This window comes from Rhopalosiphum padi, chromosome 4, assembly GCF_020882245.1.
Source record: "Rhopalosiphum padi isolate XX-2018 chromosome 4, ASM2088224v1, whole genome shotgun sequence".
Lineage (NCBI taxonomy): Eukaryota > Metazoa > Arthropoda > Insecta > Hemiptera > Aphididae > Rhopalosiphum > Rhopalosiphum padi.
Window position 1 is genome coordinate 7,175,611 of NC_083600.1, and position 17,176 is coordinate 7,192,786.

Genomic DNA, 17,176 nt, shown 5'->3' on the forward strand with positions numbered 1-17,176 from the left:
CGAACACGAATATCATTTCCCCTGGACTATTTGACGTCTCAGTGTAAGTTATTTACCGACAATATCTAAAATCCACAAATATAGTATTGTTTGTATGATTTTACATATTATGTTTGTACAATATGGTGTTTAACTTAAAAAAAAAAATTAAAAATGCACCTGTTTATCGACTCGCTTTTAGGGCTTAGACAATGACATATTTATGTTTATTTTATGTTTTTTTAATAATTATTTGTTTGTTATTTTGTCACAGTGTCTGATTAAAAATGAGGAACTCACGTACCAACAAACCAAAGGAGACCAACAAACAGAAGAAGGAGAGAAAGAAGGAATTCTTGGAAAACAAAAAAAATGTTGTGTCGGTTGTATTGCCCACTCTGACCGTCATATTTGCTCTCATCACGCTGTTCATCTACTTAAAGGTGCATCCAAATGCATTGAATTTCATGGCTTCTGAAAAATCACTTTAAACAATGGATCTAATTATTATATCATATCTTTTTCATTCCCTTCTATTGTACACAAAATTATCCCCAATTTAAGTTTCAGTGTTTTTTTTTTTTTTTAGTTTATGGCGTCTGTTAATATGTTCTATGCACAATAGTTGTGCGCATACATTTCAGATTAATGATACAAATATTAACTTTAAACACCATGTTAACATTCAAAGTATCTTGTTTATATTATTTAACAAACCATTTTACCATGTTATTCGATAATGTTTGGCTACAAAATCAATTGTATCTACAAATATTATTAAAAAATCATAAATTTATTTTATTTGATATTTGGATTAAAATGTACCGATCATTGCCTTATATTTTATTTTATTAGTACATAATTAAATTCATTATACTTATTCTATTTTTGAAATTTAATTATATTTATTTAAGACTGTTGTTTTATAAGCTGTTTGTTTTTGATTTAAAACTTTTACCTAAACCTTATGTCATTTTTCTAAATGGTTTTTAATAAAATATAGAAATCAAAAGAATATTAAATTTAAATCTCTAGTTTTTATAATTAATGTTAAAAGCTTTAACTACAAGGATTATAAACTAACAATAATTCACATTTGTGGATATATTAATAGAAACTTAAATTTAAAAATCTTAAGGAAAGAAGTTTTGTATTATTGTACTACCTATTTCATTAGTGTTTAGGTGTTGACAAATAAACAAATTTAAAAATACTTGTATTTTTTAATGTTTTAGTTAACAATATTTTGTTTCAATAACAAGCAAGGAATTATACAATTTATTAATAATTGTACTGAATTGGATAAAAATATTTAATTTAATTAACCAATTATAGGACCACTAAATCATGTTTTAATCCCTTAAATTATCTAATACATATAGACTAATTAAACAATAGCTAACACTAAACATTATTTAAATGTTAAATTATTGTTTATGGCGTTTATGCCTTTCAATAACAATATTTATCATAATTCGTAAAATTTTTTTTTTCTTTGAATGTTCTATTTTAGTAATCGTACAAAGTTTTTTGCAAGTAAAACCAGAACATTTCATTTACGCCACTAACAAATTTTATTCACACAGAAGACAGAACTGTGGCAATTATTCGCTATCATACGAGCATTTGCTCAGTTTGCTGTAGAAACTAATTTTCGTAAAAACGAATGTGTAACTTACGTTCAGCGGACGGTTTGTACTAGGTTTAACATTTTTCCTCGTTAAGCAGTCCTAGATCAAAAATAAATTATTTAGACATTAAGTGAGTAAAAGTCTTAAGAAACAGAATCTGTAAAATGAAATAGAAGTGTCAAGTGGACCTCGAACAAATGAGAACGACGCAGTCAAGCAGTCATTTAAAAATCATTAAAACGACGTTCCGCACGAATACATACGACCGCAATTTGGTTCTCTGACCAAAATTATATTTTAAACTACATGAATTAAAATGCTCAATACTGCACAAAAATATGTGTAAAAAAAAATGTTCTTTTTATTTGTCTTCAAATCTATAATAGGAATATTCCGAATATTATAGGAAGGGTATTATGTTGCACCTGTGAAATGTGTGAAGTTACGACTCATTAATCATTATGATATTTCATAAAATAGATTATTTCAATTTCACGTTAATTATAGTGTATATTTTGTGTTTCGTACCAAGTTACTAAAGTAGTAAAGTTGTATTCTGTGACCTAACGGCTAACCGTACTCAATGGTAACATGGGGCATGGGCCATACTAAATTTATCCACCTTGCTGTGAACACTAACCATTGATAAAGAACTAACAATAATGATAGAACGATAGTGTTATCTAATATACATTTAAAAAATAAAAACAAATGTTTATGATTACATAAAATAATAATTATTAATTTTGGAATTAGAATTAGGAAGACGTAAAAAATTTAATGTGTCGCTTTTAATTATAACGTTGTATTGTTGTTCGTGATGATCACTTATAATGACTGACAAGTATAGTTGGTTAATATTAGGATATTTAGTGACAAATCTGCTATGTTGTCACGCGGCAATGAATGCAAATATGTCGAGAAACGACGGTGGAGGATTAAAAAACGATTCATTGTTGGAAAATGATCCAGAACTTAACTATGTTCCGTCTGGGCCGCTGGTCATGTGCTCTTTTTTGTAAATAATTTTGTGCATACTCACTAATATTTAGTTATAACTTATAGCTTTACAACATGTCAAATTAGACAAAAACTATATAATAATAATATTTACTAGTTTTTTAATATTAATATTTAGGCCAATGGAGTTCATTGAATGTGAAGACTTAGTTGACTTAAAAGGAAACAAAACAAGAGATGATACCATGACAGGTGGCTGTTCTAAGGTACAACATTGTAAGGACTATAAAAATATAGACTATAACTATATGTATTGTAATTTTATATTTTAGTATGGCGGTAGTTATAGATATGAAGATGTAGAAAAAACAACAGTTCAATGCATGGTTTTACCTGGTATAGAATGTCACGGAAATAGGAAATTCAACAAGAAAGGATTTCCATGTGTGAAGTAAAAATGAATATTATATTTTTAATTGATTTAGTATTAAGAGGACACTACTTATGCAAGTGTTGTTAGGCACGTATCTGGAACCTCATCTTGGGAAGGGCAATTAATTTTTTTAGGAATAGTCCAAATCCTCCATAGTACATTTGTGCCGGTATAGTCGAAGTACTCTTATATAAAAAGGGTTGCTCATTATATGTAATTAATAATAAATATTAATAATTAGGAATGAGAAGTTATAGGACTTGCATATTTTTGTCTATGCCTTCTATTTATAGCAATAGGTGAGCTTTAAATCAGTTTCATAACCTACCGAGTTCATTTTTGTTGTTATTTTGCATATTTGAGTATACATTTTAAAAGAATGGCATATTAAACGATAAAATATGCATATTTAGTTAATATTATCAAAGATTATACTTAAATTAAATATTTTAATCAAATATTATACTTAAATAAAATGTATTCAGACAATTGTTGTCGATTATACGTTGAAAGTCTTTAAAAAGCTCTAGTTGTCCAATGCAACAAATTTACAGGTTTGATAAATAAATAAAAATTAAATGCAAGTGATACAATATTTACAAAAATTTATAATTTTTTTTAGATATACAGGTGTTGAAACAAGAAGTCGTCCATTAGTTGCTGACATTTTTACATTGTTTATAAATTGTATTATATTATATTATTTTGATTTTGATTTTTTATACTTAATTTAATTTATTTTTTGATTTTTATTTATAATTAAAAATTTAAGTATATTTTTGTTTTTTTATGCATATTTTGACAATTTTTCCTTCTAAAACTTCTCGTCCCTACTTATAAGTGTTATAAGATACATACTAAGATAGACTATAATACGGGCTTTGGGGTGGGGATCGCCCACAAATACATGCCTGAGTGTTATATCTATATTTAAAAGTTCAAATGTACGGCATAGCAAATTTGCATTTATCATAGTTAACTGTGTGCATTGTTAGTTTTAATATTAGAGTGAATTGAACTATAATCAGTCAAAAGTAAGAACATTATTTGTGCTTTTAAGCAAGAAATGAGTATGTAAAAATTACAAATTACAAATGCATATACTAAAATATTAAAAATCCAACAATTCTGATATTGTTCATTATAATATTTAAAATAATTTAATGAATTATTGTGAATGTAAAATTTGATGTGCTGCTTTTGTTAGATGGAGATATCACATAAAGGCAATCATCCTCTCAATAAAAGATGTGCTAAACAAAAACTAATTATTATTATTATTATTACAGATATGGTGGCTATTATTTCCTAACTACTCTACTTTATTCAATATTACTTGGATTCCTTGGTATGGACAGATTTTGTCTAGGACAAACTGGAACAGCTGTTGGAAAATTATTGACACTTGGTGGTGGTGGTGTCTGGTGGATACTGGATGTTATTTTGTTAGTCACTAATCAACTTTTGCCTGAAGATGGCAGTAATTGGAATATTTATGTTTAGCTGAGAAACTCTTTTTGTAACTTTCATAAAATAAAACTAATACTTGTACCAAAAATTTAACAATATTTATTGATTTCAAAAACTTTTACAGTCTGTAGTTTATCTTGATCTGCTTTTATCCATTCATCTCTTTTATGCCTGAACATACCCAAATTTAATTTGGATGCAATAATTGAACCAAATTGTGTGCTAATAAGTTCAGATTCATGTTTTAAAAACTCGTTCATTATCATAGTACGCTGTTTTGAATCAGCTACTTTCCAAATGCAATCAAAAGCACGTGAACCACTTTTTGATTTTGCCAATGTTGTATAATGGTCCTAATTGCAAATACATTTTTAAAAATAGTACTAAATATTATGAATAACAAATTATTAATTTACTTTTAATTTCCATATCAATTTTTCGCGACTTCTTTCCCCAATGAATGCACTTTCAAAATATGCATTTCCGATATAACTGCCTTTTACATTACAAAGCAAGTAAACAAGACGTTCAGTGTCTAAATTATTTAAATTATTTACCATCTATAAAATAAATCAATTATAATAAGTAGTTTTTAAACATATAAACCCCACAACACCTTACTTTGATTGGTTTATTAAACTTCAATATATTTTGTACTATCATAGATCCATGGATATTAATTGGTGGTTCTTTACATGAATTATCAAAATTGTCAGCAACTTTTAACCCAAGAAGTATTAAAACAGTTACGCCATCTTCAGTTTCTTCTTTACATTTTAATGACTCGCATAATGTCTATTGAAAATTAAACATGTACAAAAAAATTAAGCTAGTGAAGTTTTTTTATTAATTTACTTCTATACTTACTTTAAAGAATAAAGCTTGTTTACACTTCAAACGTAAACAAGCATTAGACAATTCTAATAACACTCCAGTGTAACCAAGATTGATAATTTGTGACATTTTTTCCTTTAATTGATCAAAAATTGTTTCAAACTAAAAATATAAATTATTACAATTTTAAATTTTGATCTAAGCAAACAAGTTATAATGATTATGAAATGGTTCTTTTGAGGCAACTGAATGTTAAATATTGTGATAGGAGTAGTTAACCCTTTAAATTTTTTCAGTAACTATGTTATTACTTTAGTGGCATCTACAGTAGTTGATAAAATTTTTTGCAAGGTGAAATTCCCATTATGATGAACTGCTAAGTTTGCAAGTTTATCATTGAAATATTTTTCATATAATAATTTATTCAATTTTTCTGGTGATTCAGAAATTATAACATCAAGAAGCCTGAAACAAAATTTTACAATAATGCATAATTTTATCTATCAAACTACTAACTTGTAACTACTATTAAGTTTGAAAATTAATTTAGAAGTACCTAGAAAATGAATTGTTTTCAAGAACCTGAGAAACATTTTCAAAAGTGCTACTTTCATCACTTGGAAAACATTCGCTCATTATTTTTTCAACCAAGGCTTTATATCTCTTTTTAGATACAGGTGAAATTGATTTAAGTAATACTTGTAACAACCCGGAAGTGATATCAGTTGAAGGCATTTCTGAAAAATAAAAATTCAGAAAATAATTTAATGAAAACTAAATATGGTTAGTTTTAAGTGTAAATGTTATAATATTTTATTTTCACCTGAAAATTGCTGAATATTTATTATACAGTCAGAATATTTTTTTAGTAAATCTTTATGATCTTTATTTGTATCTATATTTTCGCCTTTTTGTTGTGAAGTTTTTGAATTCAAATATGGTTGACCACATAAGCAAGCAATACAACTGCGAACTATATGATTAGCATATGTATCCCATACAAATTCCTCCAAATTGTTAATTATAAATTTGCACAGCTTATTAATAAAATTGAAATAATTTTCTTTTGAAGTCTCAGATATGTCCTCGGTGACCTTTTATAAATAATAACGAATATATTTTAATAATTAGTTACTTAACTAATACAAAAACAAAAATACCTTATATGCTCTATAAATTGCAACATGTAATAGTTGCTGGAGTACATGGCTAGCAAACTGGTCACAGCATATGGGTCGTAAATCGATTTCAAAGTGTTTAATCAAATTTAACACAGTCTGATCACTAGCTGCAGGTAGTAGGTCATCTACTACACGAGATACTACTTGATTACTACAATAATTCACTTCATTGCCATTTAATTGTTTAAATACATTATCCACAAAAATACCTGTAAATATTTTTTTAGACATTGATTATAATATTTTAAATGTTTAACAACAATAAAAAGCAAGAAAATAACAATACTGTAGCGAGCTGTAATAACTTATACATGCATGTATATATTGAAGTATATGAACATAGCAACCATGTAGTAAACCAACATATTAACAATTTCATTGAAAAGGACTGAAAGTCCATAAAATATCTTTTAACCATAGGCATGCTCAGACTTTGTTCACAGGATATGCGTCTGATAAAATGTGCCCCCTTTTTCATTTTTCCAAAATTAATTTAAAAAATATAAGTCTATACTCAATATTGATATGGTATTACCATTTTATAACTACTTAACAGTCTAAATTATGAATTGAGAAATTATTCGTGTGCCCCCAAGCACCTGGCTGCAGGGTATGCAAGCGCATACCCTGCATACTCCTTGCACATGCCTATCCTTTTAACTTATATTGTAGGCATGGATAATAATTATATTATTTTATATTTTAAAGACAGGCTGGAATAATTTGTTTTCACACTAAATTCGCAACAACATAAAGGATAACCAGGAAGGGACTGTTACAGGTACGAGCAATTACATGTAATATTAGGAATAGTATAGAAAGATATTCGAAGACCATATATTGGTCATTACTCATTTATATTAATTGTAGTAAAGATAAGCAGTTTTATCAAGGAGATCTAGTCCCCAGATCAAAAGGACTTTATCCGATGCAGTATTATAGAGCTAGTAGCAACACTTCTCATTTACAACACTGCTGTTATTTATTTTATTTTCATTTGAACTAAGAAGTATTTTTGATTAAATAAGTACTTAGAAAATTTTACAAAACTGTGTAGAAATTGTTTAAACACAATTCACAGACCTGTAGAACTAGATGTTCACAACAATACTTACATTTATCGTCGCTGCTTTCGAATGTTTCTTTTGATACTTTGAGAATATTTAGAAAATATTGAAAATCTTCGTCTTGGATCTGGAAACCATGTCCAAACTTTCCACGTTTGGAGAATTTCACGGCTCGTTGGTAAGTCGACATACGTTTTGGTTTACGTTTAAAAGCTCCTCCAGACGATTGTGAATCCATAATTGATAAAATATAAGTCTAAAATTACAGTAATAAATAAAATAAAATTTTAAGTATTGAAATTTATAAAATAAAAACAAGTAACCCACAAAGACGAGATGTAATCTGTGAGGCGGAAATCTCGAGATTCAAGCATTAAGCGTTTAAAGTTAAACTGAGAAGTTTGTCGTGTGATTACTGTGATTTACTGATCTATGAACTATAAGTTCAAAATAAATGTGGTCTGTCGGTCTGTGACTGAGTTTATGAAGCATGACAAAGTTGATAACTCCTGCATAGTAAGCTACTATACCACTGATAAGAGATTGGTTAATACCATGATTAAATATAGAAAGATCTTAGATCATATCAGATCATATTGTTCTGTGATCATATATATATATATATTATATAATATGATCTAAGAGAAAGATACTATCTAGTATCTTTAATCTTAGATAAGGTCGGACACTCGAATAACTTTAATCGTTTAATCTATTTTATAATTTTCTATGACTAGTACTTTACAATCTTTATATGACAAAATATTTTGTCATGGTACTTTACTTTCTAACCTCCCATTGATTACAATATTTCCGATAAATGAGGCCAGATCTTAGATCTAAGGGCCTGAGGCACTACTAAGCTAATAAGGTTTCCCTTTGTTGCCACAAAGGCACTAAAGGTATTTTGAAGTTACAAAGTTAAGGGTCGTAAACACCGGATACGCCATATAGGCGGTAATGTCTACTTTCTACTATTTAGTGGCTAGTGGAAAATATAAATTATAATTTATAAACATATTGAACAAATATTCAATTTTTGATGTGTCTTGTAGTCTTGTTACTATTAATCAGTTGTTTTTTAAAAATGCCAAACAAAATCTGTTAATACTTTCATTGTAACATTGGAGAAACTCTCCGTTTTTAATATCCTTAAAGAATTTACAGTTGGCATCCGTCTCGATATCGGATATATTGGTAGTCGGGACTGTCATCGATATTGAACTCTCTGTCCCGACAAATGACCAACAAGTCCCAATTGACTATTTGAGAATAATTGCAAAACTGTGCATTGCAAATTTCTCTTTATTGCATACTTATATAAATTACTAGTTGCCATTCATGATTCATCCCGGTTTTAACGGCAAAAATCTGATTTTTGTAATGTTAAATTGAGTAGGTATGATAATGTTTACTGCTTGTCTGCTTAGTATGTTGTTGCATATAAAAACACTGGTAAACGGAAAAAAAGTCTCGGAAAAAAAATCCCCGGTAAAAAAGTCCCACGGAAAAAAAGTCTCTGGAAAAAAAGGCTCCAAATTAATATTTGATTTAAATTCAGTCTTTTATCATATAGGTATTTGGTATTTGGTATTTATAATCTATATAGATAGGTACATTATAGCCTATAGGTTACATACATGTTAAATATTTTGTTGAAGATAATTAACAAACAACTAAATTAAATAGGTACAATATAATAAAATAATTAAAAATTTAATAAAATATGTCTTATAATATTATTTAAAAAATATAAAAATGCATTTATTTAGATATAATATACCCCTCGTAAAATAATTATAAATTTAATAAAATATGTCTTATAATATTATTTAAAACATATAAAAATGTATTTATTTAGATATAATATACCCCTCATAAAATAATTAAAAATTAAATAAAATGATCTTTTTCTTTTAAATTATTACGTATGATAGGTATACTTGTATATGGTACTACGTGTAACTGCCAAACTATAGATTTTGTCAATTGTCATGTACTATCTACAGATAAGATTTGTCTACCCAATTTATTTTATAAATAAAATAACAAATATAATGGAAATATCGTTTTATTTATACTGCAACGGGAGACTTTTTTTCCGGGGACTTTTTTTCTATAGGACTTTTTTACCGGGGACTTTTTTTCCAGGGACTTTTTTTCCTAATATCAAGAACACTAAGTGATCATAATTTTTGTAAAAATAATATACCGTCACTCCCCAGTATCAGATTCTTGACGATATCTATCGATAATAGATACATCTTCTAAGATCGGGGTTAATAACAATTGACAATTAGTAATTACTAGTTATATTAATTATTAATTTGCATTTCTAAATTTATTATAGGTAATTCAGTAACTATAGAAACTAAATGCTGAACAAATTTAGTTATATTATAGAGTCAATAGAATCATTGTTCGATCAGTAAACATTGACACATTTTGTACAGTGATCAAATAACTAATAAAAGTGATCACTGATCACTAATCAGATATTATGAATTTGTATTACCTATTATTTTTATTTGATTTACTTTTCCTAACGAGTAATTACTACAACTAACTAAATATACGTGTTATTTACTTAATTAAATTATTCATTTATTAATTATATAATCCCTGTAAAATATTGTGTGGTAATTAAATGTTCAATTAATACAAAAAATGTATTTTTAATTGAATCAATACAATATTAAATAAGCAAAAGTACCTATTTACTATTTAAATTTAAAACCAGGGGCTTATAAAGACCTTCAATGAGAAGTTGAAGAGAGATTACATACTTACATACAAAAATATATATATATGCATCAAAATAAGTTGAATACAAAGATTTTACAATTTAATTGGCACTTATAGCTTATGCTGGCAATCTACCACCAAATATTTCTAAACGTATGCAATATTACGATTAACCTAAATTGTAAAACTAATTAGGAACTTGGGTTTTAAAAAAAATTCGGTACTTATCGGTTATCGCGACTACCTAGCGAGACGTATTGAATGGTGGTTATTATTAGCATTGCTGTGGGGATTTCTTGTAGACAAGTAATATGACATTTTACTTGCTAAAATGGTGTCAAACACAGTTAAATATGTGTTATGATACTACTGGACTGGAATAATTATATGCGAGAAATATGTGTTTTAAGCCTAAAAAGTCGTAACGTGAAAATTGGTGGTCCAGGAAAAATAGTAGAAATCGACGAAAGGCTTTTTACAAGACGTAAAAATAATGTTGGTAGAGTTTTACCTCAACAATGGATTTTTGGAGGCATTTGTCGGGAAACGGCGGAATGTTTTTTAGTTGAAGTCAAAAATCGGTCTGCGTCTACACTGCTACAAGCAATAAAAGATAATATAAACCAAGGTAAAACTATTTATTCTGATTGTTGGCGTGGTTATAAAACAGATGAACTACAGAATGCTGGGTTTCAACATTTAACCGTTAACCACACTTATAATTTTGTGGATCCTCAAACTGGTGCTCACACACAGAATAATATCGAAAGGTTATGGGGATCCTCTAAATGGCGCAACAAAAAACATAGACGCACTGCTCGTCAACATTTGGATAGTTATTTGGTTGAATTCATGTGGCGTCAAAAGCATGAAAGTCCATTTATAGGAATTTTAAATTGTATGTCTGAGCATTTTCTTCCTAGAGTGAATTATTAATTATTTCTAGTTTTATACAATTTTTCCATTTTATAATAGTTTTTTTTTTTAATTTTAACGGTAGTCGCGATAACCGATAAGTACCAAAAATTCTGAGAACCCATGGGTTACAGTAGTTTTTTTTAGGCTTTGGGCGATAAATTTATTATTCGTATTTTGTACACGTATTTAAATTATCTTGTTTGGTTTGTCGCGTTTCATTTACAGACATAATTAGGTATATTTGTATAATTCAGTTACCTACGAATTCATAAATGATACCTAATCCAAACAATGTTTCATTCTAAGAGGTGAATAAAGCATAATTTTCTATTTATGAAGATATCGTTGAATCGGAAACCTTAATATTACGCTATACTTTATATTTTAAATAGGATGTAAAAAAATTCTAATAAATAACATAACCATAACATTTATAACAAATAGGTAGAGTAAAAAAAGAATTAAGTCCAGGTTAGTATGAATTGACGGTGTAACAACCAATGTTTTTTTGTAATTGTTCATCAATCATAGTTTTAATACTATAATATAGTAGCTATAATAATAATAAAAAAAAAACAATTTTGCGCCTTGTGAAAAAGGTTATCAATGCTTAGACGTTTAACCACTTAATATTATTAATGTTATTCTATGGTTAAGCAATATTTAAAAATTATAATAGTGGAATAGAGCACTAACCTTAGAATAGGTATTTCTGATTGACACTACGAAAATCGACAGATCGTGTGTTATCATTTAAATAGTTATTCATATTTTTAATTATCTATTAGCCATTAGGTATATTAATTACAAATAAAAAATTACCATTGGGTCTCTTGGCAACCTCCAATATTCGGCTCAACTTCTGTCACTGCACACCATGAATTATGGCTTATACATATAATTAATAGCTCATACTAAGAATCTTAGTTTATGAATTTATGATTAAAAACCAGTGGTGCAACTAGGGGGGGGGGGGTGCAAAAATGTCTTTAGCACCCCTTGTTTTTTATACCAAACTATTATTATTTTAGCCATCAATTGGTAAACTGACAATAGTTTTAGCACCCCACGTTTTAGAGATCTAGGTGTGCTATAGCCATGCCAACCTGAGGGCATTCTGGTATCTGGTAATGATAATGTTTGTATGTACTGATAGAAATCAGGAGTAGGAGCTTATTGAGCTTAGCCCACTTTTTAACGATTGAAAAAATAAATTAAATTTACGAATCTTGTAAATAAAAAATAGCGGTAGTACTGGACACTGGTAGTAGGTAGATAGTTGGTAAATTTTTAATAAAAATATGAGAATAATTTAACTGAAAAAATTATGATTTTTCACCATTAACTTTATAATATATTATGAAATCAATGGTTTTTACGTAGTATTTTTGAACGATACCTCACGAATCATGACCACTAACACTAACATACACTAAAAATTCATTTAAAAACGTGGAAAATCTTACCGCTAGTCATCAGGCCAGTTGCAATCGTAGTATTAAACCTTTAGGCACCAGTATAAAAATTGGAATCTTAAAATACAAAATAATTTCTTATATTTCATGATTTTGAATACCTATTTTCCAAAAGATAAAAATAACAAATAAACTTAATCATTTATTCGTTATGAAATTGAAGGTAATGACTAATAATGTATCTTCGAGTAGTTCGAGTGAATAAATGAACCAATACAATGTTTTTATCATTCGAAAAGTAAACTTATAATACTCCTCTTCCCCATAATTCCTCAATAAAATTTTTTACAGATTTCCTTTTTAAATATCATGTTATTATAAAATTATACATGTATATATTTGTATTAAATTCTGAGCTATAAATGTATTGGTTAAACAAATTTTTTTTTTGTAGTTACAATTTTCAACTTTCAGGTTGGGTGGGCTGTGGGAATTTATTTAAAAGATAAGAAAAGGAAAATGCATGTGATAGTGTGATACAAATAAAACAAAAAAGAAGACAACAATAAATCGAAAAAAAAATATATAATAATAATTATTATAATAGTGGTTTAAAAACACTTATGATTTTAATGAAAACTAAAAGAACTACTAGTTAAACAATCTTATTTTTTGTTTAATAATAATGCAAATGTTTACATACTAAATGTGTTGGATATAATTTTATTTACTAATATAACTTATTTTATCATCTCATTTATGATTCTAGAATGATTTAATGGAATATAAGCAAATAATCAGTCAACAGAAAAATATACCTACTTATTACTCTTTAATTAAATAATTATTGAAAATTACAATTTATTAAACAAACACTATTTATTCAATTTAATTATATGTATACCTAAATGCAAAGGAATTTAGTTATAAATTCCAAATAATTGTAACCCAAGTAATTAAAATGTAAATTCAAATATTAGATTTGTACATAAATAATAAATATATATTACATTATTACTGCATTCTTTTATAATTCAAATTAATTTTAATATAGATAAATAAAATGTGTTCATTTTGTATTTAAGTAGATATAATTTTAAAACCAATAAAATATTACAAACAAAAGTGCAGCAAGAAATATACTTAGTATTTTTGACAGTGTTTTAAAATTTATTTTGTTATTATATAAACCTGGTTTTTAGAAATTTATAAAAAAAAAACAATATTATTTTATGACTTGAAATATGCAAAACAGAACTTTACTAATTCAACAATTTTAGTAATTGATTGATTTTTTCTTGACATTCGTCTTTTTTTCGTTTGAGACCACTATCCAAATCAACGAACTGATTTCTTCCAACCTTACCCGTTATAAGTTTATCAATATATAGAGACTGTGTCTGTCCAAAAAGTTCTTTTAAATTTTTTTCTGCCTTTTGAACCTCATTAAATTTATCCGATAGTTCTGATGATTCATTTTTTAACTTAGTAGCTAATTCATTGATGCTAGTCGACTCATTTTTATAATCAGTTTGAATTTGTTTTGATGCAGTATTATATGCACCAATATCTTTGGAATGTTTTAATTTATTCAAAGTCTCATCCCAAGAACTATAAATGGAAGCTCTTCGTTCAAAATGATGCATAATTGCACTCATTATTCCAGATATACGTTGACGTGTTTCACTTTGTCCATCCTTGGCTATTGAAAAGTCCAAACGAACCCAAATAATTACAGTCAAAAATAAAATATAAATGGCAACAATTACAATCAACGGTTCATGGAACATAAAGACTTTAGGGAATTTGTATTTTAGTTCAAAATCACTAATATGACTTTCTACAACATTTGACATTTGCAATTGTATAGTTGGCCTGCCTATGGTATCCAAGTATGTATAGTGTAAGCCATCTGGTAAACGTACAATTGGATGTGTTGTTTTTAGATCTAAGTCTACTGATCCTTCAGGAAGAATAATACGTACTGTTACATCTTCAATTATCATATTATCATATAAATGATCAATAAGTCTCATTTTTAAAAAATAATCTTCACCACTGTTGTACAGATATTCGTAAGCGGGTACATTATAACCAATTGTATAATGAGTTTTCCAACCCCCAAATAGAGGGAATCTTGGTCGAATATCCAACTCAACAGAGTCTAAAAGTGTTCTTTGATTTGATGTTGATATGTTACCAATGACATCTCTATAATAAACACTATTTGCTGAAGCTGGAAGGAACATTTTGAACGATTTAACACTAGATATTCCACTATTAGTTTCACGTTGGTAATCATAACGAGAAAATGAACCTTTTAATTTAGCACCATGATGAACAAGGTCTATGACTTCAGTAACAGCAACATTTCCCCAATGAGATAATTCAATAGTTCTAGTTAATTTGGTAGCTTTTAAAAATGGAGTATTATTATCATAATGTAAACTAATTTGAGAGTATGCAAATGGTTCTAATGAACCAAAGGGCCCATAAACGATATCTCCAGAGCTCAATGATACTGGGTTGATATTGGTGTAATCTTCTATCCGTCTTGTTCCAGTATAGAATTTAACAGAAGACTTAAGACTTTTGTATGGAGAATACAAATAAGCATTTCCATAATACATCATCAACTGTCTATCTTTTTGAGTTATTTCTTCAGGATGGGGATACAAAGCATTAATTAAAACATATTCGATTACAAGTGGTGCTCGGCCTTTTGATCGCAATGGCCGAGATACATTAAAATCAATTTGATAAAACTGTTTATCTTCGTGTCCAGGTAATGTCACTGGTTTAACATTTAAACTCAAGCGATTGGATTCAAATATTTGATGAGCCGAAATGAATGAAACGTGGCTTTTAATTGAAGGTTCAAATGCATACAAAATAGAGTTCACTGGCTTGTCATCATTATTTTCCAAAGATAGACGACATTCTCCTTTAACTAATTGGGTGCTTAAATCTACTAAGCATTCAGCATTATTTATAAATATTTTAGGATTCACTTCAATTGAAAAAGTAGTAGAAATAGTAATTGCCACTAAAAATAGGTGGAGCAAAATCATTTTTTACAAACCTGAGACCAAATTTTCTAGTTGCAAAAATCTTGTATTTGTATTTTATTCGGATTTTAATACCTGAAACATCAAAACAAAGAAGCCATTTGATAAAACTGGTTAATTTTTGTATTTACATATTTTATATTACAAATTATTTTAATTCAATTTTTAGTTTTTTTGTGTTGCTTCATGTTTCTGTGTTTTGTCTTTAATTGTATACTTGGCAAATGTCTTTAAAGGATCAAATGGTTCCCATCGACTAGCAGGAAAAATATGTTTATTCCTTTCATACCAATTTCTTAGCAATACCTTGCCTGCATGCGAGTCTTCTTTCTCTAAACTAGCATCACTAACCATTCGAATATCATCATGTACACCAAACGTGAATAGTGGACCACTTTTACCTCTTGCTTTAGCAACAATAAAATCATAAAACGAATAATGGTGTGGTAATATCAGATCTTCTTTAACATACATTAATTGGTCAGCCATAATAGTTTTGAGCTCTCCGAATTCTCGACGTAATTGTTCCAGTGCTTTTTGTAAAAATTGATAAATTGTATTACCTTTTTTCATAACAATTGTACGTCTATGACCTGAACCATCCCAGTAACTGAACGTAATACTAATTTCTTCTTCTTTTAAGCATTTCTGTTTATCAGTCCATTCTTGTCTTAATGTTTCTCTTAAACAATTTTCTTCAGATTCTCTATCACGATCTGGTAAAAAACTAGTATCAACATCAGGGTTTTTTTTGATTTTTTTAGGTAAAGGTTGAAAATTAGGTTCTTCTTCTGCCTCTTCTATATCCTCTTCTACTTCGCTTTCTTCAGACATATCTTCAATAAATGACAATGCTTTTATCTTTCGTTGCTGTCTTCTTTTTTCTTCTAATTTTGCCTCTAACTGTCTTTGCTTTTCAAATTCCACTTCTTTTTCTTTTTGTACTAATCTCTTAGCTCTTTCTTGGACAACTGTTTCTTGTTTAGCTTTCATTTCATCGAGAGTCACCAAACCAATAGTTGAGCTCTTGAGTTGTGCCTCCAACGAGTCATAATGTTTGGCAAACTTATTTTCAATATTTGATAGTTTCATTTCTTCTTCGATTTTTTTCTTACGTAACTCAATTTCGGCTTGAGCAAGCTCCCGTTTCTTCATCAATTGCATAGCACGGCCAGCTTCACTAGCGGCTCCTTTATAATGTGCCATTTTGATGTGTTTTTTTTATAGCGTTTACAATTTTAACACGTAATGCTCACAACTAGCAACAACAAAACAACCTTAAACTTTAAAATTAGGGAATTCAAACAAAAATATTTCTACTTACATGTAAAACGAGTAGTTTGAACCCAATTGTTATACTTCTAAATACTAAATGAAAATCATTTTTCAAATATTTGTTCAGATCTCGGTGTAAAAAAATATACACGCATTAAATTGTGTATATCGTAGAGGAACACTCTCAACACTCAATAACA

General features: G+C 28.1%; 4 protein-coding genes across 5 annotated transcripts; 1 reads left to right on the forward strand and 3 right to left on the reverse strand.

The window, feature by feature from the left end:
- The first annotated feature begins 2,301 nt into the window (after window positions 1-2,301).
- Window positions 2,302-4,561, forward strand: LOC132929927 (TM2 domain-containing protein CG11103-like). Of its 2 annotated transcripts, none has more exons than XM_060995569.1 (4): window positions 2,302-2,628; window positions 2,749-2,836; window positions 2,903-3,021; window positions 3,626-3,779. In XM_060995569.1, the coding sequence occupies exons 1-4, from the start codon at window positions 2,444-2,446 to the stop codon at window positions 3,735-3,737; spliced, it is 504 nt and encodes a 167-aa protein (XP_060851552.1). In that variant the 5' UTR covers window positions 2,302-2,443; the 3' UTR covers window positions 3,738-3,779. The 2 variants fall into 2 exon arrangements, with proteins under 2 accessions (XP_060851552.1, XP_060851551.1); XM_060995568.1 differs by lacking the exon at window positions 3,626-3,779 and adding an exon at window positions 4,293-4,561 and having other exon boundaries at window positions 2,304-2,628.
- On the reverse strand, window positions 4,550-8,048 carry LOC132929926 (uncharacterized). Its single transcript, XM_060995567.1, has 10 exons — window positions 7,883-8,048; window positions 7,604-7,811; window positions 6,468-6,697; window positions 6,131-6,401; window positions 5,864-6,044; window positions 5,619-5,772; window positions 5,341-5,469; window positions 5,095-5,268; window positions 4,890-5,033; window positions 4,550-4,826 (listed from the first exon to the last, which is right to left on the reverse strand). Exons 2-10 carry the CDS (start codon window positions 7,791-7,793, stop codon window positions 4,563-4,565), a joined length of 1,737 nt encoding a protein of 578 aa, XP_060851550.1. The 5' UTR covers window positions 7,794-7,811; window positions 7,883-8,048; the 3' UTR covers window positions 4,550-4,562.
- Window positions 8,049-13,199: 5,151 nt separating this feature from the next.
- Window positions 13,200-15,704, reverse strand: LOC132928358 (dolichyl-diphosphooligosaccharide--protein glycosyltransferase subunit 1). Its single transcript, XM_060992971.1, has one exon. It carries the CDS (start codon window positions 15,702-15,704, stop codon window positions 13,896-13,898), a length of 1,809 nt encoding a protein of 602 aa, XP_060848954.1. The 3' UTR covers window positions 13,200-13,895.
- A 162-nt stretch (window positions 15,705-15,866) lies between these two features.
- On the reverse strand, window positions 15,867-17,166 carry LOC132928360 (protein FAM50 homolog). The gene is made up of 2 exons (XM_060992974.1): window positions 17,026-17,166; window positions 15,867-16,959 (listed from the first exon to the last, which is right to left on the reverse strand). The coding sequence occupies exon 2, from the start codon at window positions 16,905-16,907 to the stop codon at window positions 15,867-15,869; it is 1,041 nt and encodes a 346-aa protein (XP_060848957.1). The 5' UTR covers window positions 16,908-16,959; window positions 17,026-17,166.
- Between the last annotated feature and the right edge of the window lie 10 nt (window positions 17,167-17,176).